This window comes from Eupeodes corollae, chromosome 1, assembly GCF_945859685.1.
Source record: "Eupeodes corollae chromosome 1, idEupCoro1.1, whole genome shotgun sequence".
NCBI lineage: Eukaryota > Metazoa > Arthropoda > Insecta > Diptera > Syrphidae > Eupeodes > Eupeodes corollae.
The window spans coordinates 83,895,077-83,919,634 of NC_079147.1; the positions used below are offsets into that span (position 1 = coordinate 83,895,077).

The 24,558-nt window shown below is 32.9% G+C and overlaps 1 protein-coding gene across 1 annotated transcript in view; it reads right to left on the minus strand.

Annotated features, from left to right (window-relative positions):
* Positions 1–24,558, minus strand: part of LOC129941903 (protein O-mannosyl-transferase 2) — a 54,982-nt gene that overhangs the window by 10,130 nt on the left and 20,294 nt on the right. The window contains exons 8-11 of the mRNA XM_056050673.1: positions 22,021–22,221; positions 15,868–16,108; positions 15,567–15,715; positions 5,893–6,358 (exon numbers count right to left, since the gene is read on the minus strand). Coding sequence (XP_055906648.1) covers positions 5,893–6,358; positions 15,567–15,715; positions 15,868–16,108; positions 22,021–22,221 — 1,057 coding nt within the window. The remainder of the gene's footprint in view (positions 1–5,892; positions 6,359–15,566; positions 15,716–15,867; positions 16,109–22,020; positions 22,222–24,558) is intronic.

Genomic DNA, 24,558 nt, shown 5'->3' on the forward strand with positions numbered 1-24,558 from the left:
AAGTTTCTTTCAATAAATTGATTGTTTCGTTGTGTCGAACTATCCAAACCATTATTTTTGAAGGACTTGCAAACGTGCGTTGTTCAGGAGTAAGCCTATACAATGGGTACGTTCGTCGTTCAAACTTAGACCGATAGGGTATCCGGGTATCTTTTCGTACAATTTAAACGTGTAAAAGAGCAGCTGTTCCAAAAAAGGAATCTGACAAAGCAGCTGATTGAATTTAAAGAAACCACTAAATGGATTTCGAATTCCAACAAAAAATGTGCAGACATATTTTATTGAAAATAAGGGAAAGTGACCAGTTTCCGTATGTAACCAGTTTTTAAAAAATAGTCTAGGAGATTCTCAAAACAGATTGTCAAGCTTCAAAATAGTAAATTTTATTCACAATGGAGGAAACTAAAGAAGTAAGAAGAGTTAATAGGGCTAAACCAGTGGATTTTAAAATTGCTGATGATGTTCGAGTACACATGCCGTAATAGTTATTTTCCAACAAATATGTAATAGACGCATTCACAAACCATTGGAACATTTTCTAATTTAATTCAAAGCTGAATTAGTTCAATTAAATTGAATTTATGCACATTAGTTTTCAATGTCTGCGCATTGCAATGAGTAGAAATATTGAGTCCCGTAGTGGATTCTACATTTGTGTAGTGTGGCTAGAGAAAGAATTCCTGAACTTACAAGTCCGTTCGATATTGGGTTCAAGGGTAAACTGATGGGCATTCCTAGCAATACGTGTATTGCGGTTGAATTGTTTATGGGAGGAATGTAAATGGCTATTTCACTAGAGCATAATATCTATAAAACAATGATAGCCACCATGAGACCTTGCGGCGTTGTTCAAAAGAACAAAAAGTCTATTTAAGAGACCGAGCTATTTTTTTATCTAGAAGACTAAAGTACGTTATTGGGGCAACAACTAAAATATGAGAATTATACCCGATTTTTGGACGAATAAAAGCTTTGTAAATTATAGCCAGATCAGAAGGGGTTAAAGGGGTAAAAAACTTTTTGCATCGTAGGACCCAAATACTTAGCAGCATTTTTGGGATGACGAATATGTGATCACTTCAGAACAAATGGTTTGTGATGCACATACCTAGGACTGATAGTTGTTCAGTCTTCTCGATGCAAGTACCATTCATGAAAAGTGGCATTAGGAGAGAGTTATGCTTTCGAGACAGTAGACAGCATTTAATTTTTTTGAAAGATTAGGATCAGAGTTGAAGGATCTTATCATATTCTGCCGTTGGTAATCCACATCCGAACAACAAGGAATCTACAAACTAATATGAAAAACTCCCTTTTGTTACCATCAAAACAATTTAGTGGATATCAGATTTGAAATAGTTCAATATTACTTGCATTGAACAATCCGAAAGGTCATTTCTAATTCAACAAAAAAGAAATTCATCAATTCCAATTGCAGGCATTTTCGATAAGAGAGCTTGATGTGAAACTCTTTTAAATGCCTTTGAAATACCATATGCAATAATCTTACATTCTCGTTAGCAATGTAAGAATTCGTTTCACTGTTCGTAGATGAGATCCCCAGTACACCTATTGACCTGTAGAAGAGGATTTTGATAGCGTTGATGAGTACCTCTTCAGAACAAAAGTGTGGATACATCCATTCCAGCGGATTTGTAAATGTCAAGACCTTTAAGTATTCTACCTACTGAACATGTGCGAAAGAATATTTGTCCCATAGAACCGTTTATGCTTTCGAGTACATGCGGAGTCATGTCACTCATTGGCAGCATCGAATGAACAGCAAACTGTGTTTCAAGCAAATTGGCTTCATCAATCGAGCTTACAAAATGAGGCTCATTGGAAACGAGCGTCGTGATGTAGTGTTACGCTTTTCTTACAAATGGCCAGAAATTGTTCCTGTATTTGGGACATTGTAATATTTTTGCAGTCATTTTTGGCAATGCAAAAACCTAATGCACCGATTTAAAGAATTAAGTTTGTGATCATATCTATAATGGAATCCACGTTACTATAGAAAAAGTATTGTGATCAATAATTAAAGTTTCTGAAGAAGTCGTTGCGACTGTCCCAGTTTGCTTTCTCATATTAAGAAACGGCTCTAGTTGGGTATTTCTCTTTTATTAAGGTTATTTGGCATGAGAAATTAGCAGATATGACACAATTGTCTGATGTGCCTATAGAAGATAATGCACTGATCGCATATTTATTAGGATACGATAAGAAGACAAGTTCAGAGTATTGGCGAACTGACCTGCAACATCAGGAATCAGAGTTGGCTCGTCAACTTACAGCAAAAATCTCGACATACCTTCATTCAGGTGTTGTCTGGCCAGAATTGGTAAGTCACCAAGAATTGTGTACTTTAAAATCGCTCTTAACAACGATTTAAATCCATACTTATAAATAATAATAAAACAAACAAATTACTTGTGAATGATGCGCCTTTGGACCGTTAATTTAAACCTCATATAATTACAATTTGTGTTGGTGCAAGGACCATACTTAATTTTGTAGTTTTAGTTTGTTCTTTATTTTCGTATTAAACTTAAAGCATGAACATAATTAATTCCCGAAAATTGTACTTTATATTTTTGATTGTTTTTTGCAAAAACGTTCTTCAATTATAAATAGCAACCGTAGATTTGTTTGAATTATTTATGTACAAACGGTGACTCTTATTTTTTAAAGTATTTTATAGCGTGGTATATCAAGTCGGTAGCGGAGTTTGACCAATCTCATTTAAAGTGTGAAACTTATTACAAAATTGGTGATTAATCCGTAGTCAGTTATTAATCAAACATGCAAACAATCCGTTTTATTAAAATGAAATTTTAAGAAAACACTGGTGAAAGTATTGCTAATAATTTAAATGTATTGATTTCTTACCGATAAAAGATCATGCCTTGGCCAACATAATGTTTAACAAGATGACATCAATTAACCACCAAGATAATACAATTAGACACCGTTAAAAACAGATATATGGTAAAAATAACTTCGAAGGAATCGCACACTGATTTATATTAAAGTGGCTGTCCATGATCGGACACACTAAGGCCAGTTTAATGGCCCATTGTGATACCACATGGATCTTGAGGCTTCAACCTAAGCTCAATGGAACCGTTACGAAACGCGAGAGGCTGAATATGCTGATATGATTTAGATCGTTTAGATCGTTAAAGAAGAATTCTAATAGGTAATTCTTGCGTTTTTTAGCTTGAGCAGGGCATGTACAGAAAAGGTGAAGAACTGTTTCCTCCATACAGCGTCTGAAAAAGTCATTTGAGAATACGCCTGGATACCTATTATCTAGCTTAGAGATAGCAAGCACCTTGATCGCTTTAAATCTAGTGTTGGCCAGATATTTTTTGTGACCTGCAACGTGGTGACGGTGTTCCACCTGGTGTTTGCCTTCTTCATGTCGTCTTGCATTTGCAATAATTTACAAGTATCGATGTAGTAGGATGGGCTGCACTGTACCGTTTCTGGTGAGTTCATCTGCTTAGGGGCAAGTTATAGTTTTCATTGACATCGATCGGAAATCACACAAAGAATTTAAAAAAAAAGATTAATTGCGCATTTATGATTCTTTAAAAATGAATTTTTCTATTTTCCAGACGGAAATTCATTTTCCTGGACAGCTGATACTTTTATGTTCAAAAGTGAAATAAATCGTTTCACTGATTTGTGTTCCAATTTCATACAATTCCAATGACAGATTTCTGTCAATACAAATTTTTCGGTGGATTTCAATCAGGAAATTATTTTCAATGACAGACATTTTTAATAAAAGCTATGAACGACTTGCCAAAAAAATTCCAATGTTTGTTTTCAATGATGAAAACCAATGATAGCTATAACTGGCGACTTACAGTTACCTGGCATGCCTCTATGGCCCGGTACCCAGCAAAGGTGAATATTAAACTGTTGTACCATCTCCATTAGAGATGATCGACAGTTATGAACTGTTAAAGAGTTTGTAGAGACAAAGTTCAGAGATTTGATAGTGGCGTGAGTGAGAAGATACGGATATCAAGACAAGACTTCTTTTATCGCCAAAAGTTCCGCCTGGAACACGCGACAATGATTGGGAAGGCGGAATGAAAGTCTTAATTTCAGTCGTTCAGGGTACACACCTCCACCAACCCCTTCTTTTGTTTTTGAACCATCTGTATAAAAATGGATTGACTCGTCTTCCAGAAATGCCCTATCCTTCCAGAAAGATCTAGGAGGTATAGAAATCTGGAAGTTTCTGTTGAATTGCATTTTGGGGATGGTGTAGTCTGTTTGCTTTGGAATAGATTCTAAATACCTAAGAATAACGGAGTGGCCAATGTTGTTGTTAGTCCACTGCGACGAAGCTTTAGCAGAATACCATATCTTGCAGCTATTTGTTTGCTAAAAATGTCAAGAGGTGTAAGGTAGAGCAAGGTGTCCAGTGCCGCAGACGGGGTCGTGCGAAGCGATAATCTTATACATAGGCAAGCTGAACGCTGGACTTTATTTAATTTGATGCGGTTTATAGCTTTCTCTAAAGCACCGTAAATTAAAATCGGTCTGATAACCAATGCGTGATTCTGGGTTGTAAGCTCCATTTATTACCAATAGCTTTTCGCAAGAAAAAAAAGCTACAGTTTCTTCTTTGACTCTTTCCTGTACATAGCGTTTCCAATTTAGTTTTTTATCTAAAACAAGACCCGGGTATTTAGCCTCGTCCGAGAATTTGAATTGGATTCCTTTAATATAGTGGAGGTTGACAAATGGAATTTTATATCTCCTCAAAAATAAGACTACATCGGTTTAGTGTGGGTTAACACCCAGTCCACACATGCTGAGATATTTACAGAATTAATTGAAAACCACGAAACTTTGGAATTCATAAGTAAAATCAATCGCAATTGTGCTTTATTTTTTGGAATTAAGAAAATGATGGGCCCTATTGTTACTGGTTCTCCTTTAATCAAAATTTGGATATCCAACTTCAAGCTCCGTTTTAAAGGAAAGTAAAAGTTTAACAATTGTCACTGTCACTGATAAAGCTTCGGTTCTCATTGATCACCGAAGTCAAGCATCAGTGAGCGTGGTTAGTAGACAGATGGAGGACCGTCTCGAAACCTACCGCGTGCTGTTGTCATGTTTTTCTTTCTCTTCTGTCCTTCTGTCTTGTGTTAATGTCTTGTGTTGTTATCACCTTACATACGAGTAGTCTAGTCGCTCAAGTTGCAGTGTTCCCTACTCTGTACATGTACATATGTGTTGAGTAGTGTGAAATGTAATGTAATGTAAAAATTGTATATGCATTATCAAATGTTAAATGGATGTTTTGTTTCACAAAAATAATTGATAATTCCAAATAAAAGAGCCATCCAAATTTAAATAGCACTACCCTACATTTAAGGTCCTATTTCATCATAACATTGCACTTAAAAAAAAAACTCCGTACCTAAATTAAACTGTCCCAAAAGGATATTATCTGTAAATTAAAATCAATGTACTTTTCATTTACAAAACAAAAGACCACTCAACCAACAAAATAAAAAACAAAACAATATAAAATTAAAAATAAAAGTCATCAAAAAATATTCGACATCAACTTTATGCAATAATTCACAAGTTAATGACCATCTTTTTCGTCCTTCGGGTTTTTGTTTTTTCTTTTTCCTATTTTTATTGTCAGGACAATGTTATGAGAAAGCGCAAGCAAAATACACACAAAAACAAACAACGAAAATAAAAACGAAAATGGCAGATTCAAAATTAAAATGTAAAATTTAACAGAAAAGGCTCAACAAGCGCTTAAACTTATGGCCAAGAAATTGCGCTGAGCACCCGATTTCAAGGATCTGCACGTAGTATAGTTGGCAAAATATTAAATGTGAATAAAATTACCATTCTCTTCGCCGACATTTCCATTGTTGTTATTAGCAGTAAGGGCAGGAGCAGAGTTTTGAACAGGAGTAACACTCCTGCTTTCGTTATTGAGATCCTCAATGGCGGCAGTGGTGGTGGCGCTGGCGGTAGCTGTGGAAGAGGTTTGGCTGTTGGCATTGGTGCCTGATCCGGTGCCAGTGCCATTGCCATTTTCAGGACTTCTTAAGTAGGATGTGTTGGTATGTCCTTGGAGTAGTTTATTTTGTAGCTGGTTCTGCTGCTGCTGCTGCTGCTGTCGCAGTGGGTGATATTGCTGCTGCTGTTGCTGCTGCTGATGCCGCCGTTGTCCTTCTTTTCGGCGTTCCTTAACGGCAGTAATAAAGAAAACGATTAAGAACAGCGCCAGGAAAATGAGATTGCTCCACCAGATTATTGGATTCCCTAATAAGTATATACGATAAGCAGTGCCTGAAAAGAATTGCCCCTGTTGTGTTTTTAAGGGGTGTGCACACACCAAAGAAATATAAAAAGAAAAAAAGAACGGAAATTAAGAATATTACAATGAATGAAAAATTAAAAAAAAAAAAAGAAAAACAAACAAGACAAACGAAATAAGAACGAATGGCCATCGCCAGAAAGCTTGACGCACAAAAATAAGAAAAACAACAACAACAACGAAAAAAGAAGACGAGAAGGACAAGCAGAACAAGAAAAGTAGAAGTAGATATCACCATAATTAGTTGAGACTTGAGAGTTCCTACCCCAAGAGTCCTTAATTTGTATTATTTGTCAGTGAAATTGGGAAGTTTAGCTGAAGCGGGAATTTAATTATATAAATTTGGGATTTAAGCACATCAGGAAACGCACTTCAAGTGTTGTTGGTTGTTATAGGGGACAACAGAACTCTCTTCTTTTCTTTGGTAGCTGCTATGTTCTATATAGGTTTGAAGGAAGGTACTTGGACTTGAAACGAGGGTTTAATTAGGAAGCTGCCGCCGTTTCCTCAAGAATGAACATTAGTTAAATTTGGAAAAAAGGAAACGAAAAATAAATACCCCAAAAATAATGATATACATTTCTTAGTTATTAGAAGAAAAAAAAAAAAGAAAACGAAAAGAAAAAAGGAAGCGAAAGATGAAAGCAAAAGATTGAAAGACTAAAATCAAATTGTTTTTTTTTTTTTTTTTTAAAATATGCCTCATTGAAGGGGGGTTTAGGAATGGATAGCGGCAATATCAGTAAAAGGATTCAAACATTCTTCCGTATATATTTCTTTTTGTTGAAAAGGAACGTGAGCTTCAAAGCATCAATACTAATGGGAAGGAAGAATAAATGCAAATTTCCATTCAATTTTTTTTTAAAAGCCTCTTGAAGTTTTTAGCTAATAGAGGTTGCGATGATTAAAAAGTGCTATCACTGCCTCATTATTAAATTATTTATTTGAGGAAACTACGAGAGTGTGTCAAATATCCTTTACAAAAAATCAATTAACTCCCAGCTTTAATTGTAGTTGTCAGAAATCGTAGAAAAATTATCTATATTTGTGTTCATATTAAGGGTAGGTCAAATACAAATTTCTGTTTAAAAATGTAGTAAAATATTTCAGTTTTACTTCTAAAAACAAACATTACCATTTATTACTCATGTCAACAAGGTTATGTAGCTGGCAGTTAAACAACACTTGGTTTCAAGTTCCTTATTGGCCTTATTTACAACCCAATTTCAAACCAAAGGCACATCCATACTTTTAATCAGGGCGGTCCCGGTCACAATCTTTATATCAAGATGAGTTTTTGAGCACGGTTTAAAAATGTTATTTAATGTTCTCTAAAAGAGGCTGACAAAATATTAATAACATGATGCACACCTTCATCTCACATTCACATATTTCAAGGGATTAAGTGACATCTTTAATTATAAGATAATTTTAAAACACTTATAAAGCAAGATTTATACGCATAAATGAACGCTACAAAAAAATATATGCAAAAACCCGGAAATTTAGAAAGTTTGCCAGAATATTGTGATCTTTTTTGTAGGAAAATAAAACAGAATTCGATATGAAGAATTTTCTGGATGTGTTTGTACGTATTTTTCGGGAGTCTATTATTACTATAGCTGTCAGTCTGCTTAACTCTAAATTGGAGCTGATGTTAGAATACAAATTTTAAACAATTACTATTTTACGTAAACCTTTTGAAAATCGTTTGGTCTTAAAGAAGTCAACAAAACTTAAAAATTGTAGAAACAAAAATGTTTGGTTTTTGAATTTAAGGAAATAGGTGCATTTGAGTACATAATTTTCTTAAAAATTACATAAAAACAAATTAGGGTAAACAATTAAGTTGGGATGAAACTTCAGTATGACACACACAAATAACATGTTGCAGAATCTATTTTCACTTCAGTTCTAGAGAAATTCAAAGCTTTTATATTAAATTGATAGATATGAAACGTTTATTGTTTTTTCAATTATAGCCATTAGTTTAACGAAACTGTCACTTCTGCTGTTTTTATATTCTTGAAATTCATTTTTAAATCTAAGTTCTGGACAGTCCAAATCAAACGCAATTTGAAAAGTAGATTTCTTTAATTTTTTAATCTTAAAAGTCTTTTTATTTATTACAAAATTAATATTCAAAGAAAAAAACACATAAAGAAAGTCTTAGACTATTTATGTGCTCCAAAAATATGAGATGGAATTCAAGACGAGTTTTAGGAATGACCCACCACTGCTCCAAACCCAATCTATTCCGCGATGCCTTTAGAATAAAACCTTTTATTTCGGTTTTTGAGGCTATATTCATGCATTTTTTTTCTATAAAATTTGTGATGATTTTCAAAATCTACAATCTCTTATTTTAATATTCCGTTTAAATATTTTCAGCATTTTATTAATTTTTCAAAATAACATAATTGGTTGTTAGTCTTCATCTGCCTTACATAAACTTTAATGGACCACTGAAGCATTTACGCTTAAACGTGTCGTAACATACAAATGCAGAACGGTATAAGAATAATTTCTGTTTGTACTACAAATTAGAATTCTTAAGGTTATAACATCAAGTTTTTGAAATAAATTGAAAGAATTATAAAAATGTTGTTAAAGACGACTGTTTCTGAATCTGACTACAATATACAATAAAATTCGGAGTTTGGATTCAGCATTACCATTAAAAGTACCATTGAAGTACTCAAAACCATAAAGAAATTAAATTCAAAGTTTGTCAAAACTTTAGGAAGAGTCATATGAAGATCCATAAGTCAGCTCATACCCAATGAGAATTTACAAAAATCAATTCAGGACAGCAAACTTCTTTAAAAAAAATTTGTTAAGTTTGTGTGGCAGAACAAAAAACTTAATTTTGCTGACCAGTGTTATGGAACCATTTTCTAACGCCTTGTTGATGGTAGAGCTCATGTATTTCTTGGGCGATATTTACCTTAAGTGCTCAAACAGTTTTGGGATTCCTAATATAACACTTGTTCTTTACAGTTCCTATATAAAAAAGAGGCTGCGACCCACACTAATAACTTCCCATCCCGTCTGTCGATTTGTCTTGCTTAAAAGTTTGTAGGTTTTCGTATTTTAAATAGTTTACTTTGAAAATCTAGTTTTGTTAAATAGATTTTTAATCAAATTTTTACCAATTTAAGTAGCATTTCTTAAATTTTTACAAATTGGATAATTGAAATTAATTTGAGAGATATCATGAACCGAACATCAATTTTTACCAAATTTGGGACCTATGTATTGAATTGGTTTATGATTTTTATAAAAAAAAACTACTGAACATCGAAAACAATATTTTCTGTGAAATAAAAAAGTTTGAAGACAATGTTTTTAACTGTTGAAAAGCTATTTGAGTCGAAAGTAAATGTTTACCAAGTCTTAGTACTGTTTTTTAGTTAGGTTTTTATTTGTTGTAAGAAAAATTTCAATTAGATTTTTCTCAAAATTTTAATGAATGACGACAAAAATATTTTTAAAAAGATAAAATTAGTTTAATTTTTGGAATATATTTGAGCCAAAAATCATTTTTTATCAACTTTTATTAATTTTTTTTGTTTAGGTTTTTATTTTTTGTAAAAAAACTGTCAATTCGATATTTCTCAAAATTTGTCCAAATGTTGAAAACATTATTTTTTATAAGTTAAAATTAGTTGGAAGCCATAGTTGTATAAGGTATATGTAAGATTGGCTGGTGTATACTCTCTCTCTCTCTTTATATATATTGAATTATGTACTATAGGTTAAGCTTTAATTGAAATTCAATAAAAGTCACTTTTGCCTAAAATGTACTTCTGTTAATACCACATGGCGCAGTCGAATTTTGATTAAAGTTTATACTTATACAATATAGAAACTCAAAAAGTAAAAGTTTATATTATAAAATATAGAAACACAAGAAGTTAATATTCTAAGTAATAAAATAAAATCAACTGAAAAAAAAACATGGATTTTACCAAACCACAAGCATTAAGTTTGGACGAAAACTTTAAAGAAAATTGGAAAAGATTTAAATTACAATTCGACATATATATTTAGATGCTGAAGTTCAAGTGGCGAGACTACTTAGCTGTGCTGGACGAGAAGCTATTGAACTTTTCCAAACCTTCAATATGACCGAAGCTGGTAGAAAAGTTCCAACAAAAGTGGTGGAACAATTCGAAAAATATTGTAACCCACGCATGAATATAGTCTACGAACGATACGTATTCTACAAAAGAGCACAAAAAGAAGGCGAACCATTCGATCATTTCTTAAAAGACATAGCCACATTGGTGGAGAACTATGGCTTTGATTGTCACAAAGACGACATGCTGAGGGACAGAATTGTCATTGGGATCATCAATCATAATACCCAGACGCAGCTACTTAAAATTTAGAACCTGACACTAGAGAAAGCAATCGAAACATGCCGAATCGCAGAGACGACAATGGAGCAAAGCAAGGTTATGCAGAGGACATCGGAGGATCCTAAATCGGAGATTCATGCAGTGAAAAATATAAATTTAAACAATAATAAATTAAAACATGCTAATGAAAATAATAATTCTAAAAAATTTCAGAATTCACATTCCAATAAATTTGTACAGAGACGTGTGCACCAGTCATCAGGAAATAATAATCGATACAACACTGGATCAGGAAACATATGCAAGTACTGTAATTTGAGTCATGTGAGAGGTAAATGCCCAGCGTTTGGAAAGATATGTAATTGCTGTGGTAAACGAAACCACTATTCGTCAGCATGCAAAAATAAGAATCGTCAGGTAAGTGATGTTGCTTGTGAAAATATTGAAGAGAGCGATGATTTTTTATATATTGATCACGTGGTTGAATCAAATAATACAAATAAATTAGAGTACTGGACAGAAGTGCTGCATATTGAAAATGTGCCTATTGAATTTAAATTAGACAGTGGCGCACAAGTTAATATTCTGCCAAAAAATATTTTTACTAAATTTAAAGATTTATCGAACTTAAAAACATTTAATCAAAAACTTGAAGCTTATGGTGGTTTTAAATTGTGTGCTCTGGGAACAGCAAGCTGTAAAACGATGTTTAGGACAAACAATTTTGATCTTGATTTTGTTATTGTTGATTGCAACTCAAAACCATTTTTAGGTCTTGAATCTTGCGTAAAGTTAGGCCTTATAAGTCGCGTCAATTTAGTTAAGGCGAAAAGTTCAGTGTTACGTTACGTGATTTTATAGAGAAGAATAAAGATTTTTCATGGGTCAGGGTAGATTTCCTGACACATGTGCATTGGAATTAGATAGTTCAACTTGTCCGGTTAGTAAGCCACCCCGCAGAATTCCACTTAGTATAAGAGCAAAGGTTTACGATACTCTTAAGAAAATGAAACAGAAAAATATAATTGCAAAGGTTGAGACTCCTTCCGATTGGTCACATAATATGGTTATAGTGAAAAAGGGTGACAAATCTATTCGCATTTGTTTAGATCCAAGAGACTTAAACGTAGGATTAAAACAAGAACATTATTTAATACCCAAAATAGAAGATTTTATTTTTAAAATGCAAGGCATGAAGTTTTTTTCTATATTGGACTTTAAAGAGGGCTTCTGGCAACTAGAACTAAATGAAGATTAAAAAAATCTCACGGTATTTAGTACACCGTTTGGAACTTACCGGTATGTAGTCTTAAATTTTTGAAAAGATGTTTGAGTCGAAATTCAATTTTTATTAACTTTGAGCAATGTTTTTTGTATGTTTTTATTTTTTATAAAAAAAACTGTCAATTCGATTTTTCTAAAAATTTTACCAGATGTTAAGAACGTTATTTTTTTGCACAAAATTGTTTTGGAAACAAAACAAATAAAGAAAACCATCAGTTGGATTTTTTTCAAAAGATATGCTTGATTGGAATCAAGTTACAATATACTATATAAAATTTAATTTAAGTCTCTGGCGTTTTTGGTTCGTAAGATATTTAGGGTTACCCAAAATTTTCACCATTTTTTCAAACTGCTATGGTAAAAAAACCACCCACGCAATTTTCTTGAGAGCCCTTTCTGCATCTTTCTGCATTACTATTTGTGTAACAAAATTTATTTGAAGTCGATATCTCTTCCGGTTCTTGAGCTATGGACGACGAAAAAAATTTCGCGAACGTACGAAGGTACGAACGTATGTACGTACACACGAACGCACAGACATCTTTCTAAAAATCTTTTATTTCGACTCTAGGCACCTTGAAACGTCGAGAAATGTGAACATTTTCAATTTGACAAATCGGACCCATTATACAAAAATTTCCTATAGGAAGTTAAAAATTTAAATTGCATTGATAGCAACTTTAAGGCAGCCAATTGACGAATAAAAAAATGATTCGATCGATTTATAATTTAAACATACATGTTCTTACTCTTTCTTGTCTTCAGATAATTTGCTTTCCATCCTGGTTCTTCTTATATCAAACTAAAATAAAGCTATTCAAAGGAAAAAGCATTGAACGAACCAGTTCAATTACAAACAATTGTTTTCGTTCAGTATGCTTACAAGTATTTTTTATTTCCGGGATGAGTTGTACTGGGATGAGTTGTGTCTTGGGATGAATCACGTTATTTTTTTGACAAATCAAATGGCATTTATATCTTTGAAGACAAACTTATTTTACAGGTATATATATTTTTAAATCTTTGTAGGTGCAAGTTTGTGCGACCCAGTCGTACTATTTATTTATTTAAGTCGATAGCTTAGTTATTTCGTGAGATATATGAAATTGACAGAATTAAAGTACTTGTACCTGGTAATGGGTATTTTAAAAAAGTATTCCATTGAAAATGTACTTAAGCGTAAGTACTTTACAACTCCCCTGGACAAAAACGTGTGAACTTTTAAGCCCCACATACAGCACTTACAGCGTTGTCGAAATAAAAGTGCTCTAACGAAGTTTAAGCCCGAGATATTTGTGCAGTATTCTTCTCAATTGCGAGTTGTTGTCGTGAACTTCTCTCAGTTACAGCACCGACATTCCAAAACATGAATGTTGTCCGAAAAAATCTTTTTTTCCCTAAAACAAATATTGATTGAGCTACACAGCATGTCAATATGTTTTCAAAGTTTTGAAACGTTGTTAAAAAATAAAACTAACAATTTTGTGGCGCAGATTTGTGATAGTGACTTTCTGTCAAAATTTTGATTCGGAAACAGAAACTAAAAATAAACCACTATGTAAATCAGTACAATAATAATTCACATCGAGTGCATTTTTTGAACGAAAATTTCAGCATAAGCTGAAGGTCTAATGACTACTTGGAAATTTGAGCTTTATTAGTTTATAATTCCCTAATTGTTAAGGCTACATGTTGAAGCTAGCTCTCATTGGTTAATTTTGTGTTAATAAAAACACTTGCAAATGATAAATTCATTGTTTTATCAAACTTATTGTTCTCTTCGAGATACATAACGCAATCATTGCCTATTTTACGGATGAAATAAGCTTGTTCGCAGAAAGGGCTCTGCAAAGCTATTGAAAATAAACCTCAATTTGAAAAGAAAAATTGATCTTCAGCGATAAATTCAATTTCTGGTCAAATGGCTAGTCAAGAAATAAAATTATTGAATTTAGAATTACACCAATCCACCATCACATTCAGAAGCGTCCAATAACTCCCGAAATTTCACTAGTTTGTCCGGCTTACAATGGAGCATCATCGATCTATAGAGCAATGAGTTCCAACATCTTTTGGCTTGAATCGGATGATATGAACACCCACGATAGGTGATTTCAAGTTAACAGCAGCTGCGATTCGTATCATACAACTCGTTAACTTGCCATGAAGTACGTGCAATTGGCAAATGATAAACTTTTTCTTGTAAGGTTTCCTAAAGTCTAAAGTTCGTGTGCAGTGCACAGGATTTAAAAAATGTTAAAACCAACATTTTCTTTTTTTTGCTAATATCTACGATATAGAAATAATAGGATTTCAAGTTACACTTATTTCAATCTCCAAAACTTTTCCTAAAGTACCTTTATACACATGTATATCACAAGTTATATTCGTAAGTCCATCAAAGGCCGCATAATACTTGTTCTACTTTTCCAGCTTAAAATTGATCCCCTCGTCCTAAAATCGATAACCGAAATAAATTTAACCTAATTTGGCAAAATTACCACAAAAAAGAACACCATCAAGACTTTGTTATATAGGGCGAACACAACCTAATCGTTTCCAGTAAATTTTAATAATACCACATCATTTGTTATCCTTTTTCTGCATTGTCCCTTTAAGCCAATAACATCAGTCTTAAAATCACATATACCCAATCTCTTCATGTTCTTCATATATACGTTCCAAGAAAGGTATACTAAGTGTCTAAGCTCATATAGATGTAGCTATTCATATAGATATTTGTACCTTATAACATCTTGGTATATTCAACGAACGAACGAACACACCTTTTTTTCTTTTTCATTTTGGAAAACTTTTCCTGCTCCTGCAACAATAAATAATCGTACCGTTTTAAGTGTGTTAAAAAATCCTCAATAATAAACTTCAATGGACACCCTAACGACAGACACAAATTGCTATCGTTATGTATGAAGAGAACACATACAAAAACATACATAGACATACACACAGTTCCGGAAGTTCCAGCACGTTCTGGGCACGCCAAGTTAAATTTTAGAGACACACGTCTTCCTGAGTTGTGCCAACAGCCAGCAGGTATGGTATACCTAGGATATGCCTTATGCTGGAACATCGAGGACATTTTAACATTCTTATACTCAAACCTAATATATAAAGAGGACCTTTAAGGAAAAACAAAACCATCAATTTCAATATAAAAGAAAATCCCCGCTTCCATTATGAAGATTCCAACTGAAAGGCATCCTAAGACTTTTGGCATAAACTCGTACAGTCGTTTATAATACTCGTACCTACAACAAGGACGAAATTCAGGAATTTAGAATAGGAACGCATTTTTTCTTACATCAATTTGATCGTTCGTTTGAAAAGCAGATGAAAACAAAATTAAATCAAATAAACCCACTCCCTTCGGTACTCTGCCCTCAAAAGCATTCTCTTACTAAACCGAAAATTCAATTTAATAAAAGTCCCTTTAGTCATGGGACATCTCTAGTCAACTTCATCTACACTAAAGTTCTACGAGGACCTTTGTATGGTTTATACTATAGCTTCTTCTATTTATAACATACCCGGTAATTAATAGGCCATTGCCATGGTCTGCTTGTGACTTCACCCTCCTTGGGCTTGAGTCCGGCATTGCCTTGAAACATCACAGCATGTGATTCAATGAATCTTGACCAGAATCCTGGAGCATACACATGAAAACTCACGCTGGGCACTAGAAATTGGAAAATTACCCATTATATCTCTATATATATGTATTTTGTGGTATACTGAATTTAATTCATACCAATATAAGTATATCTATGTATGTAGTGTATAGAAAAAGGACCAAGGAGAGCAATGTACATATATAATGAAGATACTCACACTTTTTGTTAACATTATCCTCGACATTCCAATATGCAGTTCTGTCTCGCAAATTTGGATTGCAAGATACCTCTTGCTGTTCGAAACCCCACTTTGGTAATTGTAGTCCTGACGATGTGAGCGCACAATTTTGCATGTAATGGACAAGTAGGATTTTTGTTGAGACAGTTTGGACAATTTCTCCATCACGTCCACCATGTATAATAACTCTCCACACATCGTTTGCATCGCCAACGCCATCCTGAAAATGGGATTTGAAATATTTATTAGACTTTTTTTTTTCTTCTTAAATGATGTCTTTAAGAGATGAAAAAAAGTTTGTGATGAAAGAAATTATGATTCAATGTCATAATGAGAAATAAGTTCAGTAAAATATTTCGTCGCACTAATATGTTTCCGGGGGGGTTCTTTTCAAATTTGTTTATCCGTTTTTGTCTCTCTCTTTTCGTGGCTAAGATATTTTGAATTGTTTGGACGTAAATTCATCAAATTTATTTTGAGGTAAACTCCAGATTTTGGGCTTTACGTCAAATTTTCCATGCAATTTACGAAAAAAAGTCATTTGAGAATTGTTTTGACGCAGTCTGCTAAACTTTGTGAAGAAGGACGTGCTTCACTATAGCTACACATGAATTCTCCAGTGCCCGATTCTTTCGTAAGGTCTTTTACTCGTAATTCAAATGGAATGAAGTTTTATTGAAATGTTTCTCATATATTTTTGATTAATAAATGAGGCGGCGCCAAATTAATTTTAGGATGTAAATTATTCTTCGAATTCCTGCAGCTAAGACTTTATTTAATGTGAAATGACGATATCTTTTAAGATCCTGACTTTGTTATGGAATCTATTTCAATGTTGGACTTCTCCGAACAAATTACTGATCTGCTTTTCAGTAGTTTTCAACAAAGGAAAAAAAATAATTTAAGTTTATTTTGTATACTTAATATTTGGAAACTTTTAAAACTACAGAGACGTTCTAGGCCACAAAATTCACTTGAACCACAGTTATATATAGTTCTAGCAATGTATTTATTTTTACGAAAATGAGAAACTCACTGAACAAGGAAAATATAGGGTGTATTTTTTCGTTGTAGAAGTTTAAAATGTCAAACTTGATGATATTTCTAATTAGAAAATGTGTGGGAATTCGTCATTAATCGCTTTTCGCCAGAACAACGGGTTCTTCAAGTTCATAGTAATTCACCCATTTTAGGATTTTTAGCAAAGAAGTTAATATCTGGTTAAATAACTTCGGCAATAATCCAAATTTCCTTATATTAAGAGAAGACAATTCTCAAATCATTATAAAATAACTAAAGCCCATTTCGTATCAGTTCTAAGTTGTTTGTGATGATTCAGGTTTTTTAAGGTTTTTGCTAAAAATACAAGTTAAAGTTAACAACAACATAATTGTTAGTGAAACAATTTTGCTTACGAGTTATCTTACGTAACAAACAATGTTTTTAATGAAATTAAATTAGTTTGAAGCCAATATTTTAAATTGGTACCAAGATATTCGAGTCGAAAACAATATTTTTTTCATTTCTTTTTAGTTTTTTTTTTGTTTGCAACATAATAATAATAGCAAGTTTTGCATTCTCAAATATATTTGAACTACAAATTTTAATCTAACATAAATAACGAGTAGGGAAGTCGAAAAAGGTGAATTCCGTGATTCCGCCCGTCTTTCATTGAGTCGATTGAGTTCAAATGTGAAAGTTAAGGTTTTAAGCCGATTCGCGTTAGGCATGTTTTTCTTTTCTCTAAGAATAAGAATAACTGTAGTGTCCATACAAATTTTTTGGTCAAAAACGAAACTTCTGATTTTCTGATACGATGTTACGAAGTTTACCGGGGCAGCTAGTTTTAAAATATTTTTAAGTTAGTTCAAATTTGATTAGTTCTTTAGAAAATTTAAAAACAAAATAATGCAAAACATATCTTTTTTGCATTCAAAGAAAAGTTCATAAACATCTATCGATCCCGTTTTAAGAAAATTCGAAAATTTTCGATTTTAATTTGTTTAAAAAGTAGTTCATAGGGTAAAAACTTTGACAGTCAAAAATTCTAGAACAAATAGTTTGGATAGTGGAATATAATCATAATTTCAAGGCTGCTTGTCCCTACGATTTAATTTTTGGGAGCGATTTCTTTATTAATCCTAATGCTAAAAATTTTTAAACGATATCATTAAAATGAAGGAAATTTTGTCCAATTGACACCTTAGCTATGTCTGGATTGTCACTGGTAAATTCTCTATGGTTGTTGTACTATGAGCACAGCTTATATTGGGGTTACAGAAGCTAGTTAATCTCACGACAATACGTTTGAGCAGTGACTTTCCTACCTTGGTTTAAAAATAAAAACACGTTTTTGACGGAGTTCTCTAAGGTTGTTGGGGCACCACCGGTATTGCATATTTTGTTTGTTAACTCATCCTTCAATATATGGAAATGTGCTCTGTTATTGCATTAAAAGTTTCCAACTTTAAGTAAAGTAGAAAAATGTTCTAGCATTGTTCTTCCCAAAGATTCTCACAATTCGCATTTTGTACCGCTTAAGCTTTAATTTCTTTTTCAAAATAAAATGAACTTATGATTGTCTTTCATTTTTAATTTCATTTTGAAATTTATACACGACATGTTCTAGCGCTGTTGCTAACGAGTAACTTTATTGGTCTAGGAACACGTTTAATGACCACTGTACCTTCATACCTCTGAGTAGTTGTACCCCCGGCCAAATAAGTTGCGTGCTCGGCCCATCACTAAGTCATGGAATATTAAAATCAGTTCAGAATCCGCGAAGCACTCGTAACCTTCCTGCTGACCTAAACTCACTTTATTTCTGTAATCGCAATTAAAAATTGACAAATTACCGCTGCACTCCCTTTACTGTTATTACTTGGAATGTGTTATTAACCGTATTATGTAGTACCCATGGCGTGATGGTTAGTGCGTTGGACTCTCGTCGACCTGCTGGCTACCGAAAAGCCATCGTATCCAAGAAGCGGCTCCTTTCTGGATCTTTTGCTGTACGATACCAGACTGACAGTTACAGACAAAGTGGGTAATCACCCGCGAAACTACTTACAGACAGTCGAGTACGACAGTGATCACTGCGGACTGGCTGCTGTAATGCAGATTCCGAACGAACGCGTGGAGTTTTTATTACATTAAGATGCGGTGGCCTCGTTCCACCAATGCCCTAGCGAGAGAACTTCGTTCGAGTGACATAGCCCCACCAAACAACAGAAACCTGACAAATACAGAAATTGACCAACACTTACAACAGATGGACGAAACAATAAAACGAACGATGGAACGGACAAAGTACAAAGAACGGGACCAAATGGATGCTTACAGAAACGCGACAATTGACGCACTACGTAGGCACAAGAGTGGCTTACTGACAAAACTCAAAAACTTGCACAGACGACTTATAGACCCACGCGACTTGGAGGTTAGGACACTGAAGTCGTTAATAAAAAATGTCAATCTGTAATCAAGGAGAACTACAGGCTATCAATTAACAAGTACTGGGACCGCAAGATCCGGTCAGTTAATTCGAGTGACCCTAGTATGTTCCCCAAAATCAACAAGATATTCAAAAAAAAAAACGATAATGACCTTCCGTGTTTTAAATTCTAAAGAACTGAAGCGAACAGAGACGTACTCAGGACAGCGCAAATAGATCCAGAGGAAGCCATCTTTGACGATGACTTTTACATAATTGAAGATCCGAAGGAAAAAGTGGAGGCGGTGGGAGCTGCTTTCCAGCAAGTGTACAAGGTGAATGTAAGCATTCGCCCCAACCACGACCTGGAAAACAGAGCCCTACTTAATCACTTTTACCTCCGTAATGATATCACACATTGGCGATCTGAGAACCGCGGTTTCATGCGGTTCAATGACGGTTCCTTGGCAAATGCCATAATCGCCGAGCAAACGGGACCAAGTCCCTTGTTAGTGACAAAGGTTAAGCTTCAACTCATCTTCAATTCAATAAAAAATAAAAAGTCAGCAGGTGTCGATGGTATATCCAACGTTGTACTAAGACATTTACCGACGGAAGCAATTGACATTTACACCACACTCTTCAATAATGCACTGAATAATGCATATTATCCAGTGCATTAGAAGACCGCTGTGGTTCATCCTCTCCCGAAAAGGGGAAAGGACAACTCCAACCCGTCAAATCTTCGGTCGATAAGTCTTCTTCCGAGCATCAGCAAAGTTTTCCAAAAAGATCATTAATAGGGCTCTGACTAAGTGGGCTGCGGACAACAAAATAATTCCGGATACATAGTTCGAGTTCAAGGCGGGTCATGACACAATTCATGCTGCGTTTAAACTCGTTTCTGATATCCAATGGAATAAATCAAAACAACAATGCACAGGTGCTGTTCTGGTTAATTTGGAAAAGGCCTTTGACACCGTATGGTTAGAGGGTCTTTACCTAAAACTGAGCAGGCTTGGCATAAGCAAGACATTGTTGTATATACTTTATGATATGATTAACGGTGGGAAGTTTGTTTTCAAAAGTGGGAATGTAACTTCTACCACAACATTCTTAATTAAAAATGATCTTCAACAGGGAGCGATGATCTCGACGATTCCCATCAGCATTTACACCAGCGATCTGTTAGGTACTCTAACAAAGGCAATTGCGTACGCCGACGATCTAATTGCGTACAGAACGGCCCGAAAGGTTGAGGTTATTAGAATTCTCTTGCAGCGTGATTTCGACAAGATTCAACGATATTGCGACGACTGGAAACTGAAAATAAATGTCCAGAAGTCAGAGACAATTCTGTTCCGGACTCCGTTGGCTATGGCCACGAGGGATACGTGCAAAAATTGGCGCAAGATGGTCATCGTTGATCTTCACGGGCAACCATTAGCGAGCAAAAGTGTTGTGAAGTACCTCGGTATCTGGTTAGATCAGTATTTATATTTCGACAGACATATAAATGCTGCTCTGACCAGGGCCAGAGGAGCCTTCGCTCTGACGAAACGGCTGTTTTTTAGCAGTCGGCTTGACCCCAGAGTGAAGGTAATTTGCTACATGGCCCTCATACGGCCAATGATTTTCTAATAAATACAAAAATAAATACAATTTAAATGAAGTAAAATAGATCTTAGGGCCGAAAGGCATTAGTATTAAGTGTTATAGTTTAACTTAGAGTGTCCGTGTGGGACCATTAAGTTATTAGGCTAGTTTTATGAATTTTTGTCTAGCTTTAAGATAGGTTTAAGTTTGAATAAATAAAAATAAATTTGAAAAAAAAAAGTGCGTTGGACTAACAGAGGTCTTGGGTTCAAACTCTACCCATGCTATGTAAAATTTTTTTTGCGGCTACTGCCTCTTGCGAGGAATTGACAAATCCTCCAAGAGTAATTCTTGCTTTCTCAGTGCTTTCTCAAATTAGCCGTTCAGAATCGGCTTAAGATTGTAGGTCCCCTCCATCCCTGACCACATTACTCGCACACGGGAATGGTTGATAGTTGTAAGTCACTAGATTCTGGTGCTCAAAGAACTGTTTCACCCCCTAATTTATTTATTAAAACCGTATTCTGCTTGTTTAAAACACGGTTTGTCAGACAATGTTCTGTATAATAAAATATTTTAATATGCTAACACCAAGAAATCGTTTTGATAATATAAGAAATACATAATTTTTAAAACTAAATATTTTCGTTCTACACAAGCTTCCATTTGTGATATTAACGTATTGTTATGTAAGTTTAAAATTATAATATCAAGGAAGTCGAACAAAATTGGTTTCCAAACTTTTTTGACTGCGGTGATCTTTTCATTTTTAGCTTGGGGTTTTTCAATTTAAAATTAAGAACCTAAGTCAACGGTACACAGTTTGTTTATGAAGAAGATCATATTCAATCATATTACTTTTATAAAAAGAACTTAAAATGGTTTCAAATTAAGTTTTGTAAATAATTATTATTTGTTAATAATATTTCCTATGGTCAAGCATTTTCTTTCTCCATAGTGTTTTGGTCAAATTTGAATGCAAAAGTTTATAAAATCTAAAAAAGCATTTAAAACTTTTGGTATGTAGATATGTTTATTAAATGTTTATTCCTGTAAGCATCTGTTTTCTATTTTAGCCAAAAACAAAATTTATTCAAACTTACCTCACCATATCCAGTAACTTGATGATGTTTCTTTGTCAGTGGTGCAGGAACTCCATGTGAATGCAAATTTCTCTTTGTAGAAATATGTTCGAGTCTTATTAAATCACCATTTTTAAGCATTTGAAGTTCAGGAATAGTTTCTTCATTATATGGTTTTATGAGCCATTTGTTATTTTCGTCCTTATGAGTATATGTGGTTATCTGAGAAATACATATACAGAGAAAAACTAAATTACAAAAATAAAAAAAAAAAAACAATTAAACATTTTATGAGTTTTATTGTGTGTTTTTAGTAGTTTTATTTTTTCGTAAATAAAATCTCTACTTGAAAGTTTTTCAAACTCTGAAATAAAGTTACAAGTGGAGGAGTGGAAAACCTATAGTGCGAGTTTGTAGATCGTAGGGAAACCAACAGAACCAAGGTTAATTGAATGAAAAGTTGTTCCTTTTCTGCATACATTCCATATGTATATATTTTTGTAAGGTTTGAATTGAATTCCAGGATTTTAGTGTTTTTTTTTTTTCTTTTTTGTCGCGAATATGGGATGCCTGTGAAATAAAGTTTTTATTTCTCTAATACATTGAAAAGTTAATTATGTTTTCGTTCTTTTTAAGTAGAACAACAATGTTTTTATTAAGTATGTGAAATTTACAATGAACAACAATTGTAATATTGTAAAAGTATTTTATTTTAGATCGTTCATTTAAGTCTTCAGAAACTTATTAAGCATTACAATTTGTATAAACTAGAGATAAGGCTGAACTATAAGACTTATGAACAAATTGTTAAATAATAAATAACAAAGTACACGCATAGGTCAGAGTGTAGAACTTATATTTGGCTATTATCAGTTTGACAAATTACACTAAAAACAATAACTTTCAATGAAAAGTCAATAAATAGTTTTGTGTCTAAATAACTTACTTCTAAATAATGGAACTTGTTGCAAAAGTAAAACTATTATTGATGGTATTATTTATTGGAATTCTTTTAGCACCTAAAAGTTGGAACTTAATTGGACTTATTTAGCATATACGAGTTTTTCGGAAAATGTTTAGTCCTTACAAAAATTTGTATGTGTTGAACTGCTTGTCAATATTTTGTATCAAGACCTTCAAAACATTCGGTTAAAACAAATTTCTGCGAAAATTATTGTTCAAATTTTAATTAACATTTGTATACAATTCAGACTTGAAAATTGATATCTTTTCCACGTTCACTTTGAAGTATTTTAAATAATTTAAATAGCCAAGGAAAATAAGATATTGACTTGGATACAAATCCGATAAAGCTGAATTTAAGTTGAGAGCTTTATTAATACATCCTGGACACTTTTGATGTGAATTTATCTCTAATAAAATATTTATTCCCTTTTTAGAAAGTAAAAGAACAAACGAAATTTCAAAATACGGAAAAAATAATTCAAGTCATACAAATTGTAAAGAATGAAGTCAAAATAAATTTCAATTTAAATCTTCAAGCATTAATTTATTTTTATCGAAATGGCAAATCTTGTTTAACAAGAAAAATTGCGTGGGTGGTTTTTTTACCATAGCAGTTTGAAAAAAAAGGTGAACATTTTTATTAACCCTAAATATCTTACGAATCAAAAACGCTAGAGACTTGAATTAAATTTTATATCATAAACTGTAACGTGATACCAAACAGGTATATTTTTTTTTGGAAAAATTCCATTTAACGGTTTTTTTATAAATCAAAATAACTGTAAAAAAAATGTGTCACCTGCAAAATTTTACGACTAAAATACGATTTCATTTCCAAGACAATTTTTTGCAACGCAGAATAATGTTTTTGACATGTGATAAAATTTTGAGAAAAATCGAATGGACAGTTTTTTTTATAAAAAATAAAAATCCAAAAAAACATTACTCAAAATTGGTAAAAATTGAATATCGATTAAAATATCTTTTCAAAAATTTGAGATATTGGCTTTAATTTACTTTTATCTTTCAAAAAATATTGATATCAACATTCAGTAACATTTTGAAAAACATCGCATTGACAGTTTTTTTTACAAAAAATTAAAAACCTGAAAAAAAATTAACAAAACTTGGTAAAAAATGATTTTCGACTCAAATATCTTTTCGAAAATTGTAGATATTGGCTTCAAACTAATTTTTTCTTATAAGAAATATTGTTTTCAACATTTAGTAAAATTTTGGAAAAAAAATCGAATTGAGAGTTTTTGTACAAAAAATTTTACAAAAGTTGGTAAAAATTGATTTTTGACTCAAATTTCTTTTAAAAAAATGTATCTTATAAATAATATTGTTTTCAACATTCGATAAAATTTTGAAAAAAATCTAGTTGACAGTTTTCTTAGAAAAAATAAAACTCTAAAAAAAAAACAAATAAAATTTACTTTCGACTCAAATAGCTTTAAAAATTAAAAATATTATGTTTAAACTTATTTTATTTCACAGAAAATATTGTTTTCGATATTCAGTAATTTTTATATAAAAATCCAACAGTCGGTTTTTTCATAAAAATAAAATGTACAAAAAATAGTAAGCAAA